Source organism: Schistocerca gregaria, chromosome 9 (genome assembly GCF_023897955.1).
Source record: "Schistocerca gregaria isolate iqSchGreg1 chromosome 9, iqSchGreg1.2, whole genome shotgun sequence".
Classification (NCBI taxonomy): domain Eukaryota; kingdom Metazoa; phylum Arthropoda; class Insecta; order Orthoptera; family Acrididae; genus Schistocerca; species Schistocerca gregaria.
In genome coordinates, this window is record NC_064928.1 from 165,141,025 (window position 1) to 165,167,583 (window position 26,559).

The following is a 26,559-nucleotide window of genomic DNA, read 5'->3' on the forward strand; positions in this document are numbered from 1 at the left end:
AGGGTAGGAGCCAGAGGGTAGGGAAGGTGGTTTGCGGATTTCATAGGGATGAACCAAGAGGTTACAAAGGTTAGGTGGATGGTGGAAAGACACTCTTGGTGGAGTGGGGAGGGTTTCATGAAGGATGGATCTCATTTCAGGGCAGGATTTGAGGAAGTCGTATCCCTGGAGGAGAGCCACATTCAGAGTCTGATCCAGTCCCGGAAAGTATCCTGTCACAAGTGGGGCACTTTTGAGGTTCTTCTGTGGGAGGTTCTGGGTTTGATGGGATGAGGAAGTGGCTCTGGTTATTTGCTTCTGTACCAGGTCAGGAGGGTAGTTGCAGGATGCAAAAGCTGTTTTCAGGTTGTTGGTGTAATGGTTCAGGGATTCAGGACTGAAGCAAATTCGTTTGCCATGAAGACCTAAGCTGTGGGGAAGGGACCATTTGATATGGAATTGGTGGCAGCTGTCATAATGGGGGTACTGTTGCTTGTTGGTGGGTTTGATGTGGACAGTTATGTGAAGCTGGCCATTGGACAGATGGAGGTCAACATCGAGGAAAGTGGCATGGGATTTGGAGTAGGACCAGGTGAATCTGATGGAACCAAAGGTTGGAGAGGAAATTCTGGAGTTCTTCTTCACTGTGAGTCCAGATCATGAAGATGTCATCAATAAATCTGTAGTAAACTTTGGGTTAGCAGGCTTGGGTAACCAAGAAGTCTTCCTCTAAGTGATCCATGAATAGGTTGGCGAATGAGGGGGCCATCCTGGTACCCATGGCTGTTCCCTTTAATTGCTGGTATGTCTGGCCTTCAAAAGTAAAGAAGTTGTGGGGTAGGATGACCGATGCACCCTCCCACCACCACCTACTCCAGTTCTGTAACCCAAAAGGTGTACACGATCAAAGGCAGAGCCACGTGTGAAAGCACCTATGTGATTTACCAACTGACCTGCCTACACTATGAAGCCTTCTATGTGGGAATGACCAACAACAACAAACTGTCCATTCGCATGAACAGACACAGGTAGACAGTGTTTGTTGGTAATAAGGATCACCCGGTGGGTAAACATGCCTTGGTGCACGGCCAGCACATCTTGGCAGTGTTACACCCTCCGGGTTATCTGGATACTTCCAACCGATACCAACCTATCAGAACTCCGGAGATGGGAACTTGCCTTTCAATATATTCTCTCTTCCCGTTACCCACCAGGCCTCAGCCTCCACTAATTTCAAGTTGCCGCCCCTCGTACATCACTTGTCATTCAACAACAGCTTTGCCTCTGTACTTCTGCCTCAACTGACATCTCTGCCAAACCTCTTTGTGTCTGTATATGTGTGGATGGATATGTGTGTGTGTGTGACTGTATACCTGTCCTTTTTTCCCCCTAAGGTAAGTCTTTCCGCTCATGGGATTGGAAGGACTCCTTACCCTCTCCCTTAAAACCCACATCCTTTTGTCTTTTGCTCTCCTTCCCTCTTTCCTGATGAAGCAACTGTGGGCTGCAAAAGCTTGTAATTTGTGTATGTGTTTGTGTGTTTTTTGCCTCTATCAACGTAACAATGCTTTCGTTTGGTAAGTTACAGCATCTTTGTTTTTAGATATATTTTTCCCATGTGGAATGTTTCCCTCTATTATATTCATATCATTAATATAAATACTTTGTTACACAAATGCTTAATACACTAAAAAAACAGGGCACACCATGAAGGAATTGTCCAAGTGGGATGGAAATTGGTGGATGTGATGTACATCTGTGGACAAACAAATCATTACACTTGCAAGAAAAAATGGGTGATATATTCACAATACAGATCTTCAGTAATTCAGAAAGACAAAAATGCTTTGTTCCACATCTGGCCCATCTAAAAATTGTAATTTAAATTCTTTGTTAGACGTAAGCATAATGTACTCTTTTAAAAAAATGATGCACAATGAAGGAATTATACAGATGGGATGTACAGGTACAGACAAGCAAATCACTACAATTTCAGAAAAAAATGGATGATTCATTCAAGATACAGATCTTCACAAACTGAGAAAGTCAAAAATACATTGGTTCACCTCTGGCCCTTATGCAAGCAGTTATTCATCTTGGCATTGATTGGTGGAGCTGTTTGGATGTCCTCTTGTGGGATATTGTGTGAAATTCTGTCCAATTGGCACATTAGCTGGTTGGAGGAACCTGCCCACAGTGCTCCAAACATTGCCAATTGGAGGGAGATGTGCCAATCTTGCTGGCCAAGGTAGGGTTTGGCAAGGAGGAAGACAAGCAGTAGAAAGTCTCACTGTAAGTGGGCATTATTTTGCTGAAATGTATGACCAGGATGGATTGCCATGAAGGGCAAAAAATGGGGCATAGCATGTCACTGATGTGCTGATATGCAGTACAGGAGTTGTGGATGACAATCAAAGGGGCCCTGTTAAGAAATGAAGTGGCACCTCAGACCATCACTCCTGTCTGTCAGGCCATATGGTAGATGACAGTCAGGTTGGTATCTTACCACTGTCTGGGCCACTTCCTTCCACGTTTTTACAGATCACTGGGACTCAGTTTGAAGTGGGACTTATCACAGAAGACAATTCTACTTCAGTCAATGAGATTACAAGCTAAATGTGCCTGACGCCACTGACTACAAACCAGTTGATAACAGAAGTCAATGGTAGATGACACAAGGGGACCCATGAGCTCTGCCCCCTTTCTGTAAGCCACCTATTAATGGTCCTTGTGGTCACTTAAGCAGCAGTTGCACACTGGGCAGATGATGGTGAATCTGGGGCTCTAAGTGCCTCTCTGACAACAACTTGGTCTTCATATCCTCTTGTCTCTCTAGGCCAACCACTTCCATCTTGACACTGTGTTCAGCCACGTTTCACCCATTCCTGGAACATCTTCAAATAGCAGCTTTGTTCCCATTCAAGTGTTGAGAAATTCACTGATTGCTCCAACTGGCTTCTTTGAGACCATCTACACACCCCCTCTCAGATGCTGCAGCTGTGTTTATTGTTCACAGGCCTGTCTGTGAGGCATAGTTACTGTCCTAGGCAGTACACAAAATGAAATTCACAAAGACTTCATGTCCTGGTATCAACATGCAACCGTTTAATTCTTGCCACCTGCACAATGAAACTGTATTGCAGGGTGACACATTCACCCACTGTTTATAGTTTACACTTTACAGTTTTGCATTTTCTGTCAATACTTGTATGAATATCAATTTGTGACAAATTTGCATAACTCCTTCATGGTGTGTTGTTTTCCTTATCTTGGGGTCTACAATGATTTATACACAAACTGGGTGTTGAACAGCAGCTGTCAGAATGTGCCAGCCAAAGATACTTGTACTTACTAGACATCATGTTGTAGTTCTACTTCTACATAGTATGGAATACAGAAAGAATGATTGTTTAGGTGTCATTTACACCACAGCGAATGGAAGCAAAATACAAACAAGCATTCACAAACAATTGATCAGGATTCACTAGCGTTTGCTTCTACCTGTTAAAAAGTATGCAGGGAACAGAATATGAGAGAACCCCCCCCCCCCCCCCAGCCCCCCTCCTTGTGCTAATATTCATTATTCATGTTTCAATCAACACAACACTAGTTGTAGCTGTGATAGAAAATGTTTGCTATTGGAGTAACATTATTATGCATGGTGAGTGTGCTGTTTTTGACAAAACATAAAATGCATAAAAAACAAGGCAGTGCACTTTGAATAGAACTGCAGCCCCATTTTTCATTATAATTATTCCAAAATGTCACACATGCCTATTTGACACTTTTTGTTTTATTTTAATTACAACTGAGAAGGAAATTTTAAAGCAGAACATTAATTACTGATGCAGAACATTAATTACTGATTAAAATTGTAGCCTCAAGACAGGCAAGCATTTACACTCTGTTTAATAGCAACAGGAGACATTTATGTTCAAAATGTTTCACAGTTTAATACTTGCTATATCTCAGACAGTTGCTGATGTCAACAGTGATATATGAAAAGCACTTAAAGACTTTTATTAAAGTATGTCAGCCAGAACATTATGACCACCAACCCACTATTGATATAAACCTGTCCAGGCGATAGCAGTGTCACATGGTGAGGAATGTCTGCTAGTCAGGCACATGCATGGTGCAGGTATTATCAGTACGTATGCTATCTGTGTGTAGAATTGGGAAGGTGAATGATCTACCTGAGTTTCACCATGGGCAGATTTTGATGGCCCAGAGGCTCAGCATGAGCACTTTCGAAACTGCACGACTTGTCAGGTGTTCAACGAGTGCCGTGGTGAGTGTGCTCAACATATGGTGAAACCATGTTCAAACACTGTGGGTTTGGGTGGCCACCCCTCATTACAGATGTTGGGCAACATAGGCTCTGTAGACTGATAAAATCAGGATAGGTGGCGATCTGGGGTGGAACTAACATCTGACTTCAATGCTGGGCAGAGTACAAGTGTGTCTGAACACACAGTGCACTTAACACTCCTGACAATGGGGCTCTGCAGCTTATGACCCAAGCATATACCAATGTTAATACCATGACATCAGCAACTACGACTGAAATGGGCATGTGACCATCAGCTCTGGACATCAGCACGGTAGCAGAACACTGCACTGTCTGATGAAACCCTAAGCCCTCTTCATCATGTCAATTCGAGGGCATAAATCTGTTGTCTTCCAAGGAAACAGCTCCTTGAAACCTGTACTGCAAGATGGAGACAAGACAGTGGCGGCTCCATTGTGCTCTGTGGAACATTCACATGGACATTCATTGGTCCAGTGGAGCTTGTGTAAGGCAGCATGACAGCCCAGGAGTATTATATACTGATTGCAGGCCACATGCACCCCTTCATGATCAACATGTTTCCAGATGGCAGTGGCATTTTTCAACAAGATAATGTACCTCATCAAAAGTTCAGGAGTGAGGTGATGTGGCTTGAGGAACATGGTGGCAAGTTGCAATTGATGTGCTGAACTACTTAAACCTAACTAACCTAAGGACATCGTACACATCCATGCCCGAGGCAGGATTCGAACCTGCGACCATAGTGGTCGTGCGGTTCCAGACTGTAGCACCTAGAACCGCTCGGCCACACTTGGCTTGCAACACTCCAGAGTAATCCCGCCTTTCAATGTCTCTGCATAAGTCGCAATTAGTCTCACATGATAACTGATATCCATCTTCACATATCTGCCATTTCAGTTTTTTCAACATTTCTGTCCCACCTTCCCATCAGTCAAACAAACAAATAATACTGTTCTCCTTTGTATATTTTCAGTGTCCCCTGTTAGTCTTATTTGAAAAATATTCTAAGATGGGAGATGGATTTGTATGCAGTCCTATTTGTAGACTGCCTGCATTTTTCAGTATCTTGTTGAAAAACCTGCCTTTCCCACAACCAATGCTAAGTGGTCACCCCATTTCATATCCCTACAAATTGTTACACCCAGGTATTTGTATGAGCTGGATGATTCCAACTGTAGCTCAGTGATGTTGCAGTCATAGAAAAATACTTTTCTGATTTTGAAAAGTGCCTAAATTTAGCCATTGATGTTGTAGTCATAGTAAAATACTTTATGAAAAATGGAAAGTGCAGTGCACGGTGGAATAACAACAATATCTCTAAAAATGCAAGAGTCTCACTGAGGCCTTCACAGATTGAAATTACTCTCTCAAACTTGTCCAGAAACACATCTCCAATGGCTTGTCTCTTCTGTCACCTACCACCTTCCACACATCCACTGTCTGGCCACAAAGGAGCACTCCTCTCATGACTTAGTACCACCCAGGACTGGACCAGCTCACAGGTTTCGACTACCTATCGTTGTGCCCTGAAATGAGAAATGTTCTACCCACTAATCTTCCTACTCTTCCCGCAGTGGTATTCCATCACCCACTGAACCTGTGCAATATCCTTGTTCATCCCTACTCCACCCCAGGTGCAAACCCCCCAACCCATGGCTCACATCCCTGCAACAGACCTAGATGTAAGACCTGTCCCATACATCCTTCCACCACCACCTACTCCAGTCCCATCACAATAATCACCTATTTCATCAACGGCAGAGCTACCTGTGAAAGCAGTCATGTGACCAACAAATTAATCTGCAAGCACTGTGTCATGTTCTACATGGGCACGACAACCAACAAGACATCTGTCTACATGCATGGTCACTGACAGACTGAGGCCAAGAGACAAGTGAGACAACTGGACCACCCATTTGGTGAACATGCCACCCAACAAGATGCACTTAACTCCAAAAACTGTTTTACTACCAGCATCATCTGGATCCTTCCTACTGACACCAGCTTTTCTGAACTGCATATTTGGGTATTCTCCCTGTGTTCCTGTAACTACCCTTGCCTCAACCTTCACTAGTCCCTGTCCTCCATCTATCTATCCCCTTCCCTGCTCTCAATCTACTGCATCACACAGCTTATATTACACCAACATGCCTACTAGTTGTGATCAAGGATAAAAACAGCCCCACTGTTTGCACAGATTTTATTTCGTTGACCTGGTTTCGACAGTGACTAAGGGTATCTTGATCTTAATGAAGGTAAAAAAAAGAAAAAGAAAACCAGCAAACCAGCTGCACAAATCTTATTGCGTTAAACTGGTTTCAATACCAAGTAAGTGTTTCTTTATTCCAATGAAGATATCCTTAGTCGATATTGAAACAAGGTTGAGGTAGTAAAATTTGTGCAACTTCTTGCAAAAGACTTTACAACTGCTGAATGCTGAATGACTACAACACCTACTAATCTTTCCCCTTTCTCTGCTTCTTCCCTCCCCCCACCAACACAGCCTCCCGACTCTGTACCCAGCAGCCCTACGCTGTCCCCCCATGTCCCTGGATGCCCCACATGCAGCACATCTTCCCCCACCCCCTACCCTGCTACCCCGCCCCACCCCACGCATCATCCTTACACCCCTACCCACCACCGACTATTGCTCACATCAGACAGAGCTGCAGTACCACTCAGGCAGGCCACAGTGGCCAGAGACAGCAGCCTCAGGTGTGCAGTTTGTGAATAAGTGTGTATATTCTTTTCCAAAGAAGGAACATTTTGTCGGCTGGCTTAAATGTTAAGCAGTCTTTTCACTGCACTTGTCTGTGACTCAACGTCCCCTCTGTGTGGTGAGTTGTGCTCTATCCTTTTCATATTGTTGTTAAAATATGAGGGGAGTTCAATAAGTATTTCAACAATTGTTTTCCCTCGGTCAAATTCAGCCACTACAGTTTCATGATTTTCCGACAGGTTGTGGCACATTACATAGTCTTCAAAATAGGGTCTGCAATGGAAATGTGTTCCAAACAGACGCCAGTCATTAAGTTTCTTTTGGCTGAAATCAGAGCATTGCAGATATTCGTAGGCACTTGCAGAATGTCTACAGTGACCTGGCAGTGAACAAAAGCATGTGAGTCGCTGGGCGAGGTGCCTGTAAACATTGCAATCTGTCTGATCTCCCATGTGACGGCTAGCCACACACAGCTGTGACCCCTGAAATTGTGGAATGTGCAGACACACTCATTCAAGATGACTGACAGACTCCAATTAAACAACATGCTGCAAAACTGTACATCTCTGTTGGTATTGCTACCACACTTGTACAACAGTTAGGGCACTCAAGGTATGTGCCCTCTAGGTTCCTTGCTATCCAACAGAGTACAATGCAGAGCAATAAAGAATCATCTGTGCAGCACTGCTTGCATCTTATGAGGTTGATCGTGACAGTTTTTTGTCAAACATTGTCACAGGTGATGAAAAGTGTTCATCACTTTGAACCGGAAACAAAACGGCAATTCGTGGAGTGGCACTACACCATCTCTCTTCTGAAAAAAGCAATCAGAGCCACAACCTCAGCTGGTACAGTCAGTAGTGATGATCTGGGTTTCTGAAGGGGTTATTCTGTTTGATGTCCTCCCTTATGGTGCAACAGTCAACTCTGGACTGCATTGTGCTACCTTCAGGAAACTGAAGAAACAATTTTAGCATGTTCAATGTCACAAAAATGCAAATTAACTTCTCCTCTTCCACTGTGATGCGAGACCTCACACAAGTCAGCACACCTACGAGAAGCTCACAAAATGTTGTTGGACTGTTCTTCCTCATCCACCCTACAGCTCAGATCTCACACCCTCTGACTTCCATCTGTTTGGCCCCATCAAGGATGCAGGAAGCAGTAGGTGTATGATGGGAAGGTTATTGATGCAGCAAGATATTGGCTCTGATATTTACCAGTGGAGCAGTACCTTGCAGGCATACAGGCCCTCCCTGTCAGGTGACATAAGGCCACCATATTGAACAGAGATTATGCTGTAAAATAGAGTTTGTAGCCAAAAGAGAGGGGAACAATATGGTGCCCTGGAATTTTGAATAAAACCAACCTGCTTTCAGAAATAAATGTGTTGCATTACTTATTGAATGCCCCATGTATGTTTGTTTTTTGTGAAAGGTCTTACTTTACCTCTAAGCACATTTAAAACAAGTTTCCAAGTTTTGCACCAGAAATCTTATCAAGATCTGATTGTTTACTCCTGCAGCTTTCTTTCAGATAATACTTCATTACAGATAAATGCATCATCCACAAAAAGTCTCTGCCTGGTCGTTAATATACAACACAAACGTATGGGTTCCAAAATAGTTCCCTGTGACATTACCTGAACTTACTTTATCTACATCTACTACTTACACACACTGTAAGTCATGATATCATGTATGGTGGAGGATATCTCATACCACTGCTAGTCATTCCCTTTCCTATGTCAGTCACTAATGGAGTAGTGGAAAAATGACTGCCTCTGTACAAGCCGTAATTTTTCTTGTCTTCTCTTCACAGTTTGTGCCTGAAATGTATGTTGGTGGCAATATGACCATTCTGCAGTCTGCAAGAAATGATGCTTCTTTCACTTTCTCATTAGTGATTCATGAAACACATTCTTCTTTACCTCTGGGATTCCAATTTGAATTCACATAGCATTTCTGTGATACTTGGTCAAATCTACTGGTAACAAATTTGTCATCTAGCATCTCACCTCTGGATTGTTATGAAATTTTGTTTTAATATGCCCTGGTGAGGAACCTAAACACTCAAGCAGTATTTGAGAATGGGGTTGTTGGGTTGTTTTGGGGGAAGAGACCAAACAGCGAGATCATCGGTCTCATCTGATCAGCAAAGGTAGGGGAAGGACGTCAGTCGTGCCCTTTCCCATCCCAGAATTTGCCTGAAGTGATTTAGGGAAATCACAGAAAACCTAAATCAGGATGGCGGGACGTGGGATTGAAGTGTCGTCCTCTCGAATGCAAGAGCAGTGTGCTAACCACTGCACCACCTCGCTCGGTATATTTGAGAATGGGTCACACTAGTGTTCTGTAGGCAGTCTCCTTTGCAGATGACACACACTTGTCCAAAATTCTCTCAATAAACTTACATCAGCCATCTGACTCCCTACAATTAACATTATGTACTTGTCCCACTTCACATTGCTTTGCAACATTATGCCTAGATATTTCATTGATATCACTGTATCAAGCAACTCACCACTAATACTGTATTCAAAAAATTTTTACAAACTCATTTGGATTAATTTACTAGCTGCCATTCATCACACTGAATAAAAATTCTTCCAAGGCACCATATATTCTCCTACAGTCACTAAATAATGACACTTTCCCATACATTACAGTGTCATAAGCCAACAGTCACTGCTCCCCACACTGCCCACAAACTCAGTCACATATATAGATAACTCAGGTGGTCCTATCACACATCCCTGTGGCACTCCAGATGACATCTCCATCTTTGATGGACATTTAGCTTCTGTGACAACATACTGGGTTCTATTACTCAAGAAATCTTCGAGTTAGTCATATATCTAAGAACCTATTCCATATGCTTGGTCTTCCATTGACCGTCTGCAGTTGGGCACTGTGTCAAATGTTTTTGGAATCTGCACGTTGGTCTTCATCTGCAACTCAAAGGGTATCAAGCAAGAAAAAGATATTCTGAGTTTTGCACAAGCAATCCTTTATAAATATATGTTGATTTGTGGATACAAACTTTTTTCTGTCAAAGCAAATTTTGTTATGTCCAAACATAGAATATGCTCAAGAAATATGCAGCAGACTGATGTGAAACGAGATTTGTCTATAATTTTGTACATCTCTTCATTCACCAGTGTTATATACAGTAGTCATCAACAGTTCTTCCAGTCACTTGGAACTTTCCAATGGGCTAGAGATTCACAATAAATGTAAGCCAATTGCAAAGAAGCCTCTCTATAGAACCAAACTGGGATGCCAACTGAAACTGGCAACTTAGCTGTTTACAATTCTTTCAGCTTATTTTCAACACGAGGGGAGCCCACTTACATGTCCTTAATACAGGAGTTTGAGTGGCTACCAAAGCATGATATGTTTGTACAATCTTCCAACATGAATGATTTTATAAACTGTACAATTTAAAATGTCAGCTTTCCTTTTGCTGTCTTCTGTTGGCACACATGAATGGATAGAAGCCTTCAACTGCTTAGTGATTTTATGTATGACCCAAATTTTCTAGGATTCTCAGTAAAATCTTTCACTTCTGTATCATGGTGAACTAGCTGCATGCTTTACAAATCAGTCTTCTGACTGCTGCACAAATCTGTACCAACTCTAGACTGTTGCAAAACTGCTTTCTTTTTGATTGAGAATACCACAATCTATGTTTTCTCAGCCATGCCAAATTTTGTGGACAAACCATTTTTGTTTGACACCCCATGTAGTCACATTTCTGTTAATAAACATTGATATGGTACACAGTCAAATCCTCTTCAGAAGTCAATAAATACTTCATCCACCTATTTGTCTTGGTCCATGGCTCTCAGAACATCGTGTGAAACAAGTGAAACTTGAGTTTCACATGATCAGTATTTTATGAATCTATACTCACTAGGACAGAGGACATACCTCGCTACTTTTGAGCTCACAATATACACCGTGATTCTACAGCAAATGGATACCCAGAACATTGGATGACAGTTTTATGGAACACTTTTGTCTCCCATCCTTTAGGCATGCAACCCATGTTTTGTTCCTATCCCTGTGCACAATTTTTTGTTCAAGGGATCTACAGCACACTATAGTTAAAACAGGAGCAAACTTAACTGAAAATTCTGTTGTGTGTGTTGAGACCACATAAGGGGCAACACATCAACAACACCCATGTTTGGTGGTAAGTGTGTACCAAAACAACCAGCATAAAAGAACTTATAAATTAAGCTACAATTAGACAAGTGCAATTTCTCAGAAAAAGAAACCCTAAGAAAGGAAGAAGTTGTTATAGTTAGTGGTGACTTCAATTCACCTTCAATTGGTATTTTCACTAACAATTTAAAAAATGCATTTAAAAATGTATTTTCACTAAATTTTTAAATCTGGAGCTATGAAGAAAAAATCATCCAAAATTGCGCTAAATGCATCCTTTGAAAATCGTTTTGAGTGCTTAGTTCATGAAGCCACTCAAACAGTAAAAAGTTGGGAAAACACACTTGATGTCTCAGTAACAAGTTATCATGAGCTAATAACATGTATCAGAATGGATACAGGTATAAGTGAACACATGGCTGTCTTAGTGAGACTAAATACAGCAACTCCTAAATCTTCCTAAAATAAATGAAAAATACACCTATTCAAAAAAAGCAGGTAAAAATACACTTGATGCCTTCCTGAGAGACAATCTCCATTCCTTCCAAATTAACAATGTAAGTGCAGACCAAATGTGGCTTGAATTCAAAGAAATAGATCTACAGTGACTGAGAGATTTACACCAAATAAATTAACAAATTATGGAGCTGATAGTCGATGGTAAAAAAATGGGTCAGAACACTGTTGCAGAAACAACAAAAAAAGCAAGCCAAATTTAAATGAATGAAAAATCCCCAAGATTGGCTATCTTTTATAGAAATTCAAAATTTACCACAGATTTCAATGGAAGATGCTTATAACAGCATCCACAACCAAATTTTGCCTCAAAACCTGGCAGAAATTCCAAAGAGATTCTGGTTGCCTGTAAAGTATTCTAGTCGCAAGACACAATTAATGCCTTGTTTGCATGATTGCAATGAAAATACTGTCAGTGTCAGCGCTGCTAAGCTGAGTTACTACATTCAGCCTACTGAAATTCCTTTACCAAAGAAGACAAAGTAAATATTCCAGAATTCAAATCCACAATAACTGGCAACATGAGTAACTTAGAAGTAGGTATCCTCAGAGTAGTGAAGCAATTGATTAACACTTAATAAAAGCAAGTCTTCCAGTCCAGATGGTATAGAAATTAGGTTCCTTTCAGAGTATGCTGATGGCCATAACTCTATACTTAACAATCATATACAACCGCTTGTTCGATGGAAATTCTGTACCTAAAGACTGGAAAGTAACTCAGGTCACACCAATATCCATAAAAAGGTAGTAGGAGTAACCCACTAAATTACGGGCCCATCATTAATGTTGATACACAGCAGGATTTTGGAACATATGCTGTGTTTGAATATTATAAATTATCTTGAAGACAACGGTTTATTGACAGACAGTCAACACAGATTTAGAAAACAATGTTCTTGTGAATTGCAATTAGCTCTTTACTCACATTAATTGTTGAGTGCTCTCGACAAGGGATTTCAGATTGATTCCATAATTCTAGATCTCCAGAAGGCTTTTGATACTGTACCTCACAAGCAGCTTATAATCAAATTGCTTGCTTATGGAATATTGTATCAGTTATGTGACTGGATTCATGATTTCCTGTCAGTTTGTAGTAAGTGATTTCTGGTGCTCCCCAAGGTAGCATTATAGGCCCTCTGTTGTTCCTTATCTATATAAATGATGTAGGAGACAATTTGAGCAACTGTCTTAGTTTGCTTGTAGATGATGCCATCGTTTATTGTCCAGTAAAGTCATGAGAAGATCAAAACAAATCACAAAACAATTTATAAAAGATATCCATATGGTGCAAAAATTGGCAACTGATGCTAAATAATGAAAAGTGTAAGTTCATCCACATAAGTGCTACATGGAATCCATTAAACTTCAGTTACATGATAAATCAGTCGAATCTAAAGGCCATAAATTCTACTAAATACCTAGGAATTACATTTATGAACAACTTAAATTGGAAAGAACATATAGAAAATGTTGTGGTGAAGGCTACAATTTATTGACAGAACACTTAAAAGAGGCAACAGATCTACTAAAGAGATTGCCTACACAAACGCTTGTTTATCCTCTTTAGGAGCACTGCTGCATGGTGTGGGATCCTTAACAAATAGGGTTAATGGAGTATACCGAGCAAGTTCAGAGAAGAGCAGGTTTTGTGTTATCGAGAAATAGGGCAGAGAGTATCACGAGCATGATACAGGGTTTGGGGTGGACATTATTAAAGCAAAGGTTTGTCTCATTGCAGCGGGATCTTCTCACGAAATTTCAATCAACAACTTTTTCCTCTGAATGCAAAAATATTTTGTTGACATTGACCTACATGGGAATAATTGATCATCATAACAAAATAAGGAAAATAGAGCTTGTACGGAATGATATAGGTGTTCATTTTTCCGTGTGCTGTTTGAGAATGGAGTAATAGAGAATTATTGTGAAGGTAGTTTGATGAACCCTAAAACAAATCATAGAATACTTTGGAAAGGACTTCTTTGCAGAGATCACTTTGTTCATTTATCAACTGATTTTTTCAATTAACAAAAATGTTTAGGCTCTTTATGTGTGTTCAAAAGGCACCCTTCGGGAACATATTGACAGATATCCACCTGTTTTTGAGTGTTTATTATGAACTACTGTTTTGTTATGCCACATTTTATGAGAACTTTCCATACAGTAATTTCTGTTTTCAAGTAGTGTGCACAAAAATAGAAATAGTGGACCCACTCTTGCAGTGCAATGCACCTCAAACCAGTATGCTCTGAGCAGCGGAGAATCAAGGTCACATCTTTTTGTTCTCTGAACCACATATTTTGCAAATATGTGCTGCAACTAGAAGTCCCACCAACTGTAAGGTATTTTCTGTAAAGTTAGTGGAATCCTTTGTGATATTTGTGGGCCAAATGTAACGAGTGAAGGTGATGTAAGGCATGGGTGTTGTATGTTAAAAAATGGGAAAACCAATGTACGTGATGAAGAAAAGGTGGTCGACAGACCATCACGAATGTGGATCTGACTCATTTAGTTGACAAATAAGTTAGAAAAAAATGCAGATTCCCCATCACGGAAATTTGGGTTCATTTTCCACTTCTGTACAAAGTGATTACTGAAGGTATGGACAACCAGAAACTGAATGCCAGATTGGTGTCTAAATTCCTTTCTGAAGAACAAAAGGCTTAGAATATGACAGCAGTAGTGTCTTTTCTTGAGTGTTACAAAAGAGCCAGCACATAGTGGCATGAGGTGAGATGTGAGTGCAATACATGAACGCAGACACTAGAATTTAATCAATGTAGTGGGGCTAGACTGGGTCAAAGGAAAAACATTCAAAGTGTTACCAAACACATTTCAGCAGGAGACTTGTGGCAACTGTCTACTGGAACAAAAAAGGAAGTTTACTACTGGATTTCTTGAAGAGAAATGCCACAATCAACATTGAAAGTTACTGTAGAACACTGACAAACTAGACAGGAACCATTCAAAACAAATAGCCTGTCATGCTGAGCTCTGGTGCAATGTTCCTACATGACAACACCTGTCAACATACACCATACTGTGACCAAACTGCCAGAATTCAAAAGGGAAGTACTGGATCACTCTCCTACAACCCTTATTTGGCCTACAGCCCAGCAGTTATCATCTCTTCTTACACATGAGGAAGTGGTTACTGGCTCTGTGGAATGCTCAACATGGGCGCCTGTCTGCTTCGTGGTGGCAGGTGAACAATAAAATCACTGTAAAGTGGTCACTGTCACAAAGATCATCATGGGGTGACCCATGTAGGGAAGCCAAGAGAGCAAGGGAGGAAATAGTGAGACTGATAGCAGTAAAGGTGACATGAGTGACACTGAAGTGGGTAGGGGAATCATCATTGAGGAGACACAAATCAGTCTGTAACAAGTTAGTCAATTTGGAGATCCCTACCTGTTGAAGTGGTAGTCCCCCACTGAAGGGGGTGTATACTGAAGACCCCAAGGAGGATGTATGGGAGCAGGAGCTGCTTTATTAAGGTAATTAACGTAGGCAGGTCAACATAAGGAAGTGGCCTACTGGGAGGGAGGTAGATATTGCAAATGGTGACTGCTAGCATTGTTCGCACTCATACAGCTATTGGTTCCAGGTTGGTACAAGGGGGTATCCAGTTACTAATGACATTGGAATGGACCTAAGTGCAGACCCCTCCAGACACTACCCCTCAGCTGGCATGGTTCCAACAGAATGCCCAATAACTATGAAACATTGGAGAGTGGTCAACATGGAGGTGGGTTTCTTGAAGAGCAAGACAGAATGCAGAAAAGAAGAAATGTGTTTTTGTATTTCAGGTAGGTGATGGTAATATCTGTTGCAATTCCACTATATTATCATGCGGCGAGAGTCCACATTAAAAATAAAAATGCTGAAGGGCAGTTGTATCGCAAGGTCAATGGTCATCACTGATGAGGATCGAGTGACAGCCATAAAAACTAGGTCTGATTTGGAATGAGGAGAAGGGGCTGATGCCCCCCAGGATTTTGGGATGTTGGGGAAGCCTCATCCTTGGACTTGGGATTCTTCTTCTTCTTCTTCTTCTTCTTCTTCTTCTTCTTCTTCCCCTCTTCTCTTGGAGGGAGGGAGGGAGGGAGGGAGGGAGAGAGGGAGGAGATGTTATCAGTAAGGGAATAGATGGCAGCGATGTATGCATAGGACAGAGACTGAGCGGCTTTGGGGCCCTCGAAGTGTGGTCCCTCGTCCAACCCAAGGTTGCTGGCTTCGTATCTTGAGAATGCCGGGGATGGGTGTTCCAAGAGGCAAGAGGGAGTCCCACTAGGGGACGGGAGCCAGAGAAGAGAAGAGAGGAGGAGGAGGAGTTCTTTGAGGGGAAGGGATGGGAACTGTCGAGGGGGAGGAAAGGGAAGGAGGCCAGGATGAGAGTAAGGAGGAGGGGGCAGGGAGGGAAAACATAACTGAGGCAAAGGTAGGCAAGAGATGCACAGTGTGAAGTCACATGGGAGTAGCATCTCTTTGCCCGGACATGTGGCCAAACTTGGGGCAATGGAAGCACTGCGTGGGAGACGGAACGTATGGTTTGAAGTCACATGTGTATACCATTACCTTGACCTCCTTGGGCAGGGTGTCTGCTCAAACATGAAGATGGAGGTGTCCATGTCTACATGATGGCCCTTAGGGCCTCTCTGGATGCACTAGACAAAATGAACAACGCATTGTTTCAAATTAGCCCAAACATCATCAGACCAGAGGAGAAGGTCCCTATGGAAAATTACACCCTGTGTCATATTGAGAGACATGTGAGGAGTGATAGTCACTGGAATGGCTCCTAAATGGTTGCAGGCACAGAGTGAGGTCAAGTGACTGGCAAAAGTTGTCTTTGTAAGGAGGGAGCCAGATCTCATCTTGCTTAAAGACTCAGCTCCACAAAACACGTCCTCAAGGTTTTCCACACAGAAAAGGGGTTTGTTGGTGGCAAAAGTCTCCCCTGGTAGACACCAGGAACAGTGGAAAGGGTTTCAACCCAAGGTGGTGAGCCTGCACCTCCTCCCATGGGGTAGCCAGTAGGGGAAACCCCGGGAAGGCAGAAACAGGAACTGACATAAAACCATTCGTAGGAAGAGATACAGCCACAGAAGAGTGGCCAGATATTTTAATGTTTCATGTGCCAAACATCTGTCCTGATACCATGCACTCCAAACAGGGGCTCGCCTTGTGGGCGCCACCCAGCCACAGCAACGGCAATTTCTAGCCCCAAAAAGATGGGCAACCACTTCTAGGCTCACATGAGGCATTCACAGTGCAGGTACCAGCAGTGGTGTAGAGGGCTCAGCTAGATGTGTACATAATGGAACCACCACACAGACTGGCTACCAAGCTGGTGGCCTAGCAAGGTGGAGAAAGGGCTGTAGTGGGGATGGAGGGGAAGGGGGAAAGAGAGAGGAAGACGAGGAGGAGGGGGAGAGGAACCCACGCCAAAGACACTAGGGAGAGAGTTCTCCCCCAGCTGGCCCACACTACAGATTTCAAATTTAGAGATGGAGGTCAAACCTCTGAGGGGAGGCAAAAAAGAAAGGTTGAAAAGGAGGGGGAAAAGCAAACAAACCAAAACTGCAAGATGAAGCAAAGTCAGGAGGATAAAAAATGGTTGAAATGGCTCTGAGCACGATGGGACTTAACTTCTGAGGTCATCAGTCCCATAAAACTTAGAACTACTTAAACCTAACTAACCTAAGGACATCACATACATCCATGCCTGAGGCAGGATTTGAACCTGCGACCGTAGCTGTCATGCGGTTCCAGGCTGTAGCGCCTAGAACCGCTCAGCCATCCTGGCCAGCTCAGGAGGATAGCCAGGCTGGCATAAATATGAACACTATGGAAGGAAAAAGAAGGGGCAAAGGGAAATGAATAAAGATATGGAGGGAAAAGGAAGGGGAAGGTAAAGAGACCAGAAAAAAAGAAAGACTGCAATAGCTAGGGGACCTGTGAGCACCACACATGTACCCATTACAGAGCAGTGAGCCAAGCAGTTCTAGGCGCTACAGTCTGGAACCGCGCGACCACTACGGTTGCAGGTTCGAATCCTCGGGCATGGATGTGTGGGATGTTCTTAGGTTAATTAGGTTTAGGGGGACTGATGGCCTCAGAAGTTAAGTCCCATAGTGCTGAGAGCCATTTGAACTAGTGTTTGGAGTGGCATTTCATGACAATGATGTGAGCTCATCATGATGTAAGTAATACACTTACATGGGAGGTAAATACTACTGTATGTGAATCATGGGTGTAAGTGTGTGTGAGTGATTCAGTATGTATCAGAGGCTGGCTGGGGTGGAACAAAAAAAGAAAACACACACATGATGTACATGTTTACCTCATGTTACATCACTTCTCTTTTGAAGCTTAGTGTGCAGTGTGATGCATTACTGTCACAGTTCTTTGTCATGGACTGTTTATGGCAGATTCTTCACCATGCCATGCAAACAATCATGTCTACATCTAGGTTTGATTCAAGGACAGCAGGAAGTTGAGTCATCTGCTGTGCTGCTGAAAGAACATACTGTATGTAAATGAACCAAGGTTGCTAAAGTTGTTTTTCAGAAAACATTTTACTTCACGCACAAAAAATAAAACACCACATATTTTTGATGTGCATATTTTTCTGCTATTCGTCATATCTATCAGAAGAAAGTATTTCAGAATCTTAAGTATTCACTTGCAAGAATTTTCTGAAACCCATTCAGGAAGATTTCTAAAGCCCATACAAGAAGATCATGCCCTTGTCTTTATGATCTCTTCGTCTTGAGTGGAGATTCATTTTCCAGTGTCCTACATAATTTGGAAATGTCCAAACAAGTAATACCTTTCATTCCAATATACAAAAAATCTTGTTCGCGTCTATGTTTGACTCCAGGAAAGCAGAAAGCTAAAAGCTGAGTCATATGCTACACTGCTGTAAAACTTTCTTTATATTAATGAAACAAATTTGTGTTGCACACTGTGTTTTACTTTATACATAAAAAATTGAAAACCACAGGTTTTGAATCTGGATTTTTCTTTTTTTTTTTTTCACTAAGCATATGTACTGAAATGATTTCAATCAACTGGATGTTACTTAGGTGACTTGCATATCCCCCTTCAGTTATCCCATCAGGGAAAGATGAGCTACAGTGTAATGTGGAACCCAAGCCACATTTAATTTCTGGTGGATCTCTAAATCGTTGAGAGCTGAATGCTAGGTTAAAAGGCATTTTGATCCTATAACCTTTGGGGTCCTTGACATACACTTTACATCTAGACCACAGCACCAAATTTGAAAATGGGTATGCTCCCAGCTGTCACAGGGCACTGCTACTCTCTCCAGTTAAGGTGGCTGCCCATTAGATGGCAATGGTGACATTTTCTCAACTCAAGTTTAAAACATTGTAATTCAGATAATTCATATCAAATATCTATAAATTATACACAAAAACCTTCCTCATAAATCATCGTATCTATTAGTCAAAATCAGATCAAAATGCTGAAGTTAGCCGGCACATACAGACAGATGTTATGAGACAACTTCAATTTTTTATATACTGAGAAGAGATATACTCTTTCCATGATACATGTCTGTCCACTATTATACTCAAAAATTACAGTTTATTTTGTGAAGCTGAGTCCCATTGGAAGTGTACTATTGATATTGAGATTAAAGTTAAGCAGGTATTGAACTGTCACTGTATTCCCAATATTTTCAATTAGTTTATTTGCAGTAATGTTAAGTTGTCAGAATATTATAACTGATTTCACTACTGTTGGCAGCAGTGTTTTACATCACTGCTCCAGATGACAAATAATGTGTCATCCACATAGCTTTGTTCCAACCCAATGTTTAGCTTTTTGCCAAATACTTTCTCCTTTATGACTTTTGTGAAGCTGCTTGCCACAAATGTCTGCTACATGGCACCATTTATTCAGCAATTTATGCTCCTCTTGTCTTTAGAGTGATTAACCTTCAAACACTGACTGTGCACAAAAGCTGAGTTTTATGGGTACATGACCTCAATGGGTTGCAGAGCAAACATAGCTCCATATTTTAAAATTATATTTACTCAGATATATTTACCATTGATATGCTAGCAAATATTCCACAAAATCAATTTGCAAGACTCCAAGAATCAGTTATCACGACAGGATGTGCAAATAAACTTTATAAATCATGACACTTTGCTGAAGGATCTCTGAAAATTAAAATTTTAGCAACTGACAGACACAGAAATACAAGCCTTATTCCAAAGCTTAATTTGTTAATTAAATGGAAAGAAATGCTAAAACACATCAACACGTTCCTTTTACAACACTGTTTATGTTATTGATAGTGCTTAGTTTAGTTTTCTGTGGATCATATTTGTTACAACTCATTACGATTACCCTTTTCCATGCATTTCACTAAACTGTCAGAGATTTTCAGAGTATATATGCATATTATGTGGAATGTGTCAGACGGTTTACAGATGTCATACAGTCTGTTGAAACACAGCTACAGGCTGGCTGGTTACATGATTATTTTTTTAATCGCCATCTACAAAAAAATCTGATAAATGTAACCCAAACACATTCAGATTGGAATTTAGAATATAATGAATTATCACACACAAATTAATTAAGCATATTTTTAAAACTTTCATTGTCCGTCTGTCAGCAACTTTATTCACAGCTAGGTGGTCAATTTTTTTTCCGCCCCCCCCCCCCCCTCCTTCCCCACACGAGTGAGTGCGGTTAAGTTATGGAGAGATAGGATTATTTTATTTTCTAGTGTTATATTTGAGGATGCTACTACCATTATGAAATAAAGTTTGTTTCATCACAACTAACTACAAGAGACGTTGAACATATGGAATGGCGGATGTAATATACTTCATTTTTAATCAGTTATCTACATGAAATCTTTGGATGGCCACCAGATTTTATTTTTACAGCACATTTCTGCCCAATGAACACTTCGTGTCCACAAGTGGAACTGCTACAAAAAATTATTCAATTCAATGCTAATGAATATAACTACGTAAAATAAATTAATTTTGTAATCTTTAGCTCAGCAAAATCAAAAGTTGCATCTTGAGCAAATGTGGCTGAACTCAAGTTTTTGAGAAGACCAGTAATATGTTATTTCCAATTCACATTCTGATCAATATACACACTTACGAATTTTAAACGGTCAGTTTTACATGTTTACTTCCCCCTGCACTTGTATTGTTACTGATGAAAACATATATTGTCTTGTACAAAACAAGTAAACTTTATTTTTTTCTGAGTGAATTGCCATTTACCAAGAAAGGATTGATCACACTTTTGAATATTTTGTTCATTGTTCTTCCAGCCTCACAATGCTGCATAAATGGACTTCATGAGGAGGGAGGCAAGCAGGCAGGCAGGCAGGCAGATGAGGATTTGACAGCTTGCTGGTGATAAGATTATTTTAGATGGAGAACTGGACAAGGATGGGGAAGGAAATGAAATGTTTCCTTTTCAAAGGAACTACCAAAGCATTTTGTCCAATCAATCATGCCATTCAGAGGGGATGGCAGGGAATATATTTGGAAGTAAAGTTAGGTGATCTTTAGTACTTACCGGAGTTTCTTCTTTAACAGATATGTACTTCATCTCTTGCTTTGGAGATGCAAGTGGGTCAGCCTCCACCTGAATGAAAGTCAATATATAAAATAAAGGTGAAACAAAATAAAAGGGGCACAGATGAAACCAGTCTACACATCAAAAATGAATACATTGTGACAATTGAAAGTCTGTACTTGACCACATTTCCTGCATTTCATAACCAGTTGCTGAAACTGTAAGACTGACTAGAGGTGAACCCCGTTCAGATCCTGTACAGACTTTGATTTTACCCATTTGAAATGGCTCTTGAAAGCCTATGATTGCAAAAACAGGGGTTTGTTTCCAAAATAACTTTTTCTGTTACTAGCCAGAATTTTCTTTTTCATTTATATTTTGCACGATGTATTTTGGAAAATGATTCACATGTACAAGTGTGTTTTTCATGTGCTATGCCATTTATTCGTGATGTTTTTGATGTGTGAGGTGCTGTACTGTTCTGTTGTCTTTACTATAATGTATAAAAACTTGCAGAATTTTTAATTAAATATTGAAAAAAAGAAGATGATGTGACTTACCAAACGAAAGTGCTGGCAGGTTGATAGACACACGAACAAACACAAACATACACACAAAATTCAAGCTTTTGAAACCAATGATTGCTTCATCAGGAAAGAGGGAAGGAGAGGGAAAGACGAAAATACTGACCTTTAAACAGAGTTAATGGCAACCAAATTTGGAATTAACTTATACTTATACTTTCTTGTGGCCCACTTGTACAGAAACTTGAACATTTTAAACATAACACACAATTTTCTGGGTACAGTACAGATTGAAAACATTTAAAAGCATGTTTTTCAATATAGCTAGCAGAGATAACAGTATAGGTCATCCACAGAGCATGATATAACATTCTTTCACATGGAGGGTATTTACCTTAATAATCTGGATCTTGATTTGCTTATACGTTTTATAAAGGTATTTAGTATTATGTTTATTTATGTACATTACTGAAGCAGCTGAAGAGATTCACTGATTCACTTTCCAGTTTTTCATTTAATATTTTGTCTTCAAATTTTCTGTAATGCAAATATATCTCCAGTTTCCAAAAGATACATTTTATGACCTTTATTTAGTCAGTGGAGTACTCTGACATTTTCCACAACTTTTCTACATTTACATCCACATGTACATCTACACAGATACTCTGCAATCCATCATACAACACATGGCAGAGGGTACCCCATATCACTATTAGTCATTTCCTCTCCTGTTCTACTCGCAAATAAAGCGAGGGAAAAATGACTGTCTATATGCCTCCATATAAGCCATAATTTATCGTATCTTATCTTCATGGTCCTTATGCGCAACGTATGTTGAGGCAGTAGAATTTTTCAGCAGTGAGCTTCAAATGCTGGTTCGCTAAAGTTTCACAACAAAGTTCTTCAAAAAGAATGACTCCTTTGCTCCAGAGATTTCCATTTGAGTTTCTAAAGTATGTCTGTAACAGTTGTATGTTGTTCGAACTTACCAGTAACAAATATAGCGGCCAATCCCTGAATTGCTTCAATGTGTTCTTTTAATCTGACCAGGTTTGTATCCTAAACACTTGAGCAGTGCTCAAGAATAGGTGGCCCTAGTATCCTATATTTAATCTCCTTTATAGGTGAACCACACCTTCCCTATATTCTTCAAATAAACCAAAGGCGACCATTCACTTTCCCTACCACAATCCTCACATGCTCATTCCATTTCATATCACTTTGTCATGTTGCACCCAAGTATTTAAATGACATGACTGTGTCAAAATGAACATTACTAATGCTGTATCTGAACATTATGGGTTAGTTTTTTCTAATTTTTCCATTTGGTATCCTGTATTGTGTACATGTGTGGCTATTGCTGATGAAGTGTGCCTATTGTGTGTCTAGGATTTAATGTGCTCTATATACCTGGTGCAGATATCCTAGATAGAACATGGAGCACCGCTGGCATGTGATTTTTTTATATTCCAGGATCTGAATATGGATGTCATTATATTTTATATTATGAATTAGTTTCTGTAGTTGTGGTAAACTACCGCGTTGCCACTCATCTGCTACTGGTGCTACTGCCATGGCTACCACATTTCGCTTGGTGCTGATGTGATCTATCATAAATCAGTTCACCTGTTATGGCACTAGGAGGTGGCAAAAAAATGACAAAAGACAGCATCGCATCAGGACCTGCGGGCACTGCCTATGGTCAAGCGCCACTGCAACACGCCAGTCAATAAACTGGCTTCATATAACCCCAGAGCAGAGCACTCTCTCACTTTTCACTATTGTATTTCCTCATAGTAACTTGGACTCTGTTCTTGTGATAAATTGTAATTTGTACTTTGGGCTTGGCCTGACTTTTAATCTGGAGTTGTATTCACACTGAAACAGTAAAAGATTTCTGAGTGTCTTTGTTCATGTGTGGAATTACTTATCTAGTAGTTTATTAGACATAGAGAATACAGTCTTTCTTTGTGGTTCCTGAAGATATTTGCAATCTTGTGTGATACATTGCCTATGTACGAAATGCTATATAAGCATCTATTTTTATATTTTTCCTTCATGTAGCCATCTGTGTCTGGGTCTGTAACTGTACAAGCCAACTTGTTTCTTGTACCCCTCCTGGCATAAATAAAAGCAAGAAGCTATGAAACTTCACTTTTAACAGTGTACTTTCTCTACTGCTGATGACTACTGTATAATTAATTTACCTGGAAATGATTCTTATAAAGAAAATTTCATAATTTATGATTTTCAAGGAACACATGAAATAGAAATTTTCAGTGAGCATATACCTGTTTGTTTATGAAGTGGTATAAATCATTTAAAGGCTCTCGTTATCCTTTTCTCCATACACATTTTACTTTTCCCATAAACTTCCTACTTCAAAAATTATTCATAGTCAAATTTTTCATGTTCCAGAATTTTTGAATCTGAAAATTATAGTTATGTACATCAGTACAATAATTTTATAGATCAGATTTTCTGAGTCCAAGTATGCCCACTTGTAAAATAATACCTACAGCTTTGCCTTTTGGTGATAGTGTAGATCACAGTTAAATTAGAATGAATTTTCACTCTGCAGTGGAGTGTTGCTGATATACAACTGTCCGCAGCTCGTGGTCGTGTGGTAGTGTTCTCGCTTCCCGTGCCCGGGTTCCCGGGTTCGATTCCCGGCAGGGTCAGGGATTTTCTCTGGCTAGTGATGACTGGGTGTTGTGTGATGTCCTTAGGTTAGTTAGGTTTAAGTAGTTCTAAGTTCTAGGGGACTGATGACCATAGATGTTAAGTCCCATAGTGCTCAGAGCCATTTTGATATACAACTTTCCTGGCAGGTTAAAATGGTGTGCCAGATTGGGACTCATACGTGGGACTTCTGTCTTTTGTGGGCAAGTGCTCTACTAACTGAGCTACCCACACATAACTCAAAACCTGCCATCACAGCTTTACTTTCACTGGTACTTTGTCTCCCTCATTCCAAACTTCACAGAATGTCTCCTGCATACCTTGTGAGACTAGCATTCCCGGAAGAAAGGATCTGTAGATAATCCCACAAGCTATCATTAAGCCATGTCTCCAAAACATCCCTTTTTCAAGAAGTGCTAGTCCCACAAGGTATGTAGGAAAATTTCTGTGTGTTTGCAATGTAGTAGATGAAGTACAGATAGAAGTAAATCTGAGAGCTGTTGTAATGTGTGCTCAGATAGCTCAGTCAGTACAGTACATGTCCACGAAAGGCAAAGGTCCCAGGTTCAAGTATTGGTCAATTACACTGTTTTAATCTCCCAGGGAAGTTCCACTGTTAAACTAATTTGCTCTTTTGCTTATTGTAACTGTGTTTTTTTGTTTTTCCCTCTTTCATGTTGTTAATGAAAATACATGGTGATTTATTAAGGACTTTACAACTTTGGAATGATATAGAAATTTATTTTGATAACCTACAGAATTGGAAGATGCTTCTTTTGTAGCAAACAACTCAAGTTTCACATAAAAGTGTCAAGTGTCATTTTGGTTCGATGTTCAATTTTGGTAGGGGAGGAACATACACAGAGTCTTTAATGAAACCACAGAGACAAAAATACAGTGGTGTCAAGTCTGGGGAGTGGCCATGCGAGTGGCCCTTCTTGGCCAATCCATTGAACAGGGAAGTGATTATTGAGCAAGTCTAGAACTTCTGCTAGGAAATGAGGTGGTGCACAGTTTGCTGGTAGTAAACCATCCCATCTCAGTCATCTTAATCGATAATAAGCTGTGCCATTGTGGATCAGTATGGTTTCAAGTATAAATGTTCACTGAGTACTCACCAAGCTGCCTTTTGTAGAATGCCAGTCTCCCAGGACACACTTCACATTGATTTTTGTTGACTGCGGGTACAGCTCTCCCAGATTTCTTTGAGATAATCATCAAGACAAGGATGACCTACTGCTTTAACATGTCGCAGTGAACTACCCATCTCAATAAAGTTCTTGTGCCAAGAGCAAATTGTAGGCCTGCTTGGAGGTTCTTTACCATATTTGGTGTGAAATTTACACCAAACAGTTGTTGCAGAATTCATTTCATGAACCCAAAACACACAATGAGCAAGCTCCGCACTGATGAAAGTAGACATCTTAACTGTGCACTAAAGTGGTGCTCCTGGTGGCAGAATGGGGTACTGATGCACTATGTGGATCAGACTTGAGGTTGTTTGCTACAAAATGATGCATCTATTGATTCTGTAAGTTATCTCACTAAAATTCTATATCATTACAAAGTTGTAAAGTCCTTTTATATTAATGAATTTTGATTTTTAATCTTACATAAGTCTATTAGTAAGCATATATGTCAAGACTTGAGTCTGTCAGCATGTGTTAGCTCAATTGTCAACTTCTGTCACTAGCTGTCACAGTCAGCCACCAACCTGCTAACTGCTCTATACTGATATCGATCAAAATAATGAAAATGTACAATTATTTTGTGAGTGAGTACTTGAGTAGCCGACTACAAGCACTGTCATTCTGTTTACTCAAAAACACTGATTGGAAGTGACTAATTGCTGTGACCATGTAATCAAAGCCAAATTCAAGCTGTTTGAGAGAGAAAGAATTTAACTGTGACAGTGTATAGTGACAATGTGCCACTAGCTCAAATCATTTGTAGTGTAGGTGTCAACATTTGATATGCTGATTACTTAAATTATTAATTGCAATTATCACTACTTTGCTGATGTCAACAAAGGTAAAAAATTTGTAAATTAAGTCAAATACTGTTGTACTGATC

General features: G+C 40.4%; 1 protein-coding gene across 3 annotated transcripts in view; it reads right to left on the minus strand.

The window, feature by feature from the left end:
- Positions 1-26,559, minus strand: part of LOC126292258 (zinc finger protein 501-like) — a 146,357-nt gene that overhangs the window by 78,896 nt on the left and 40,902 nt on the right. For all 3 annotated transcript variants that reach the window (XM_049986157.1, XM_049986155.1, XM_049986156.1), the window contains exon 3: positions 21,281-21,349. In XM_049986157.1, the coding sequence (XP_049842114.1) occupies positions 21,281-21,349 (69 nt within the window). The remainder of the gene's footprint in view (positions 1-21,280; positions 21,350-26,559) is intronic.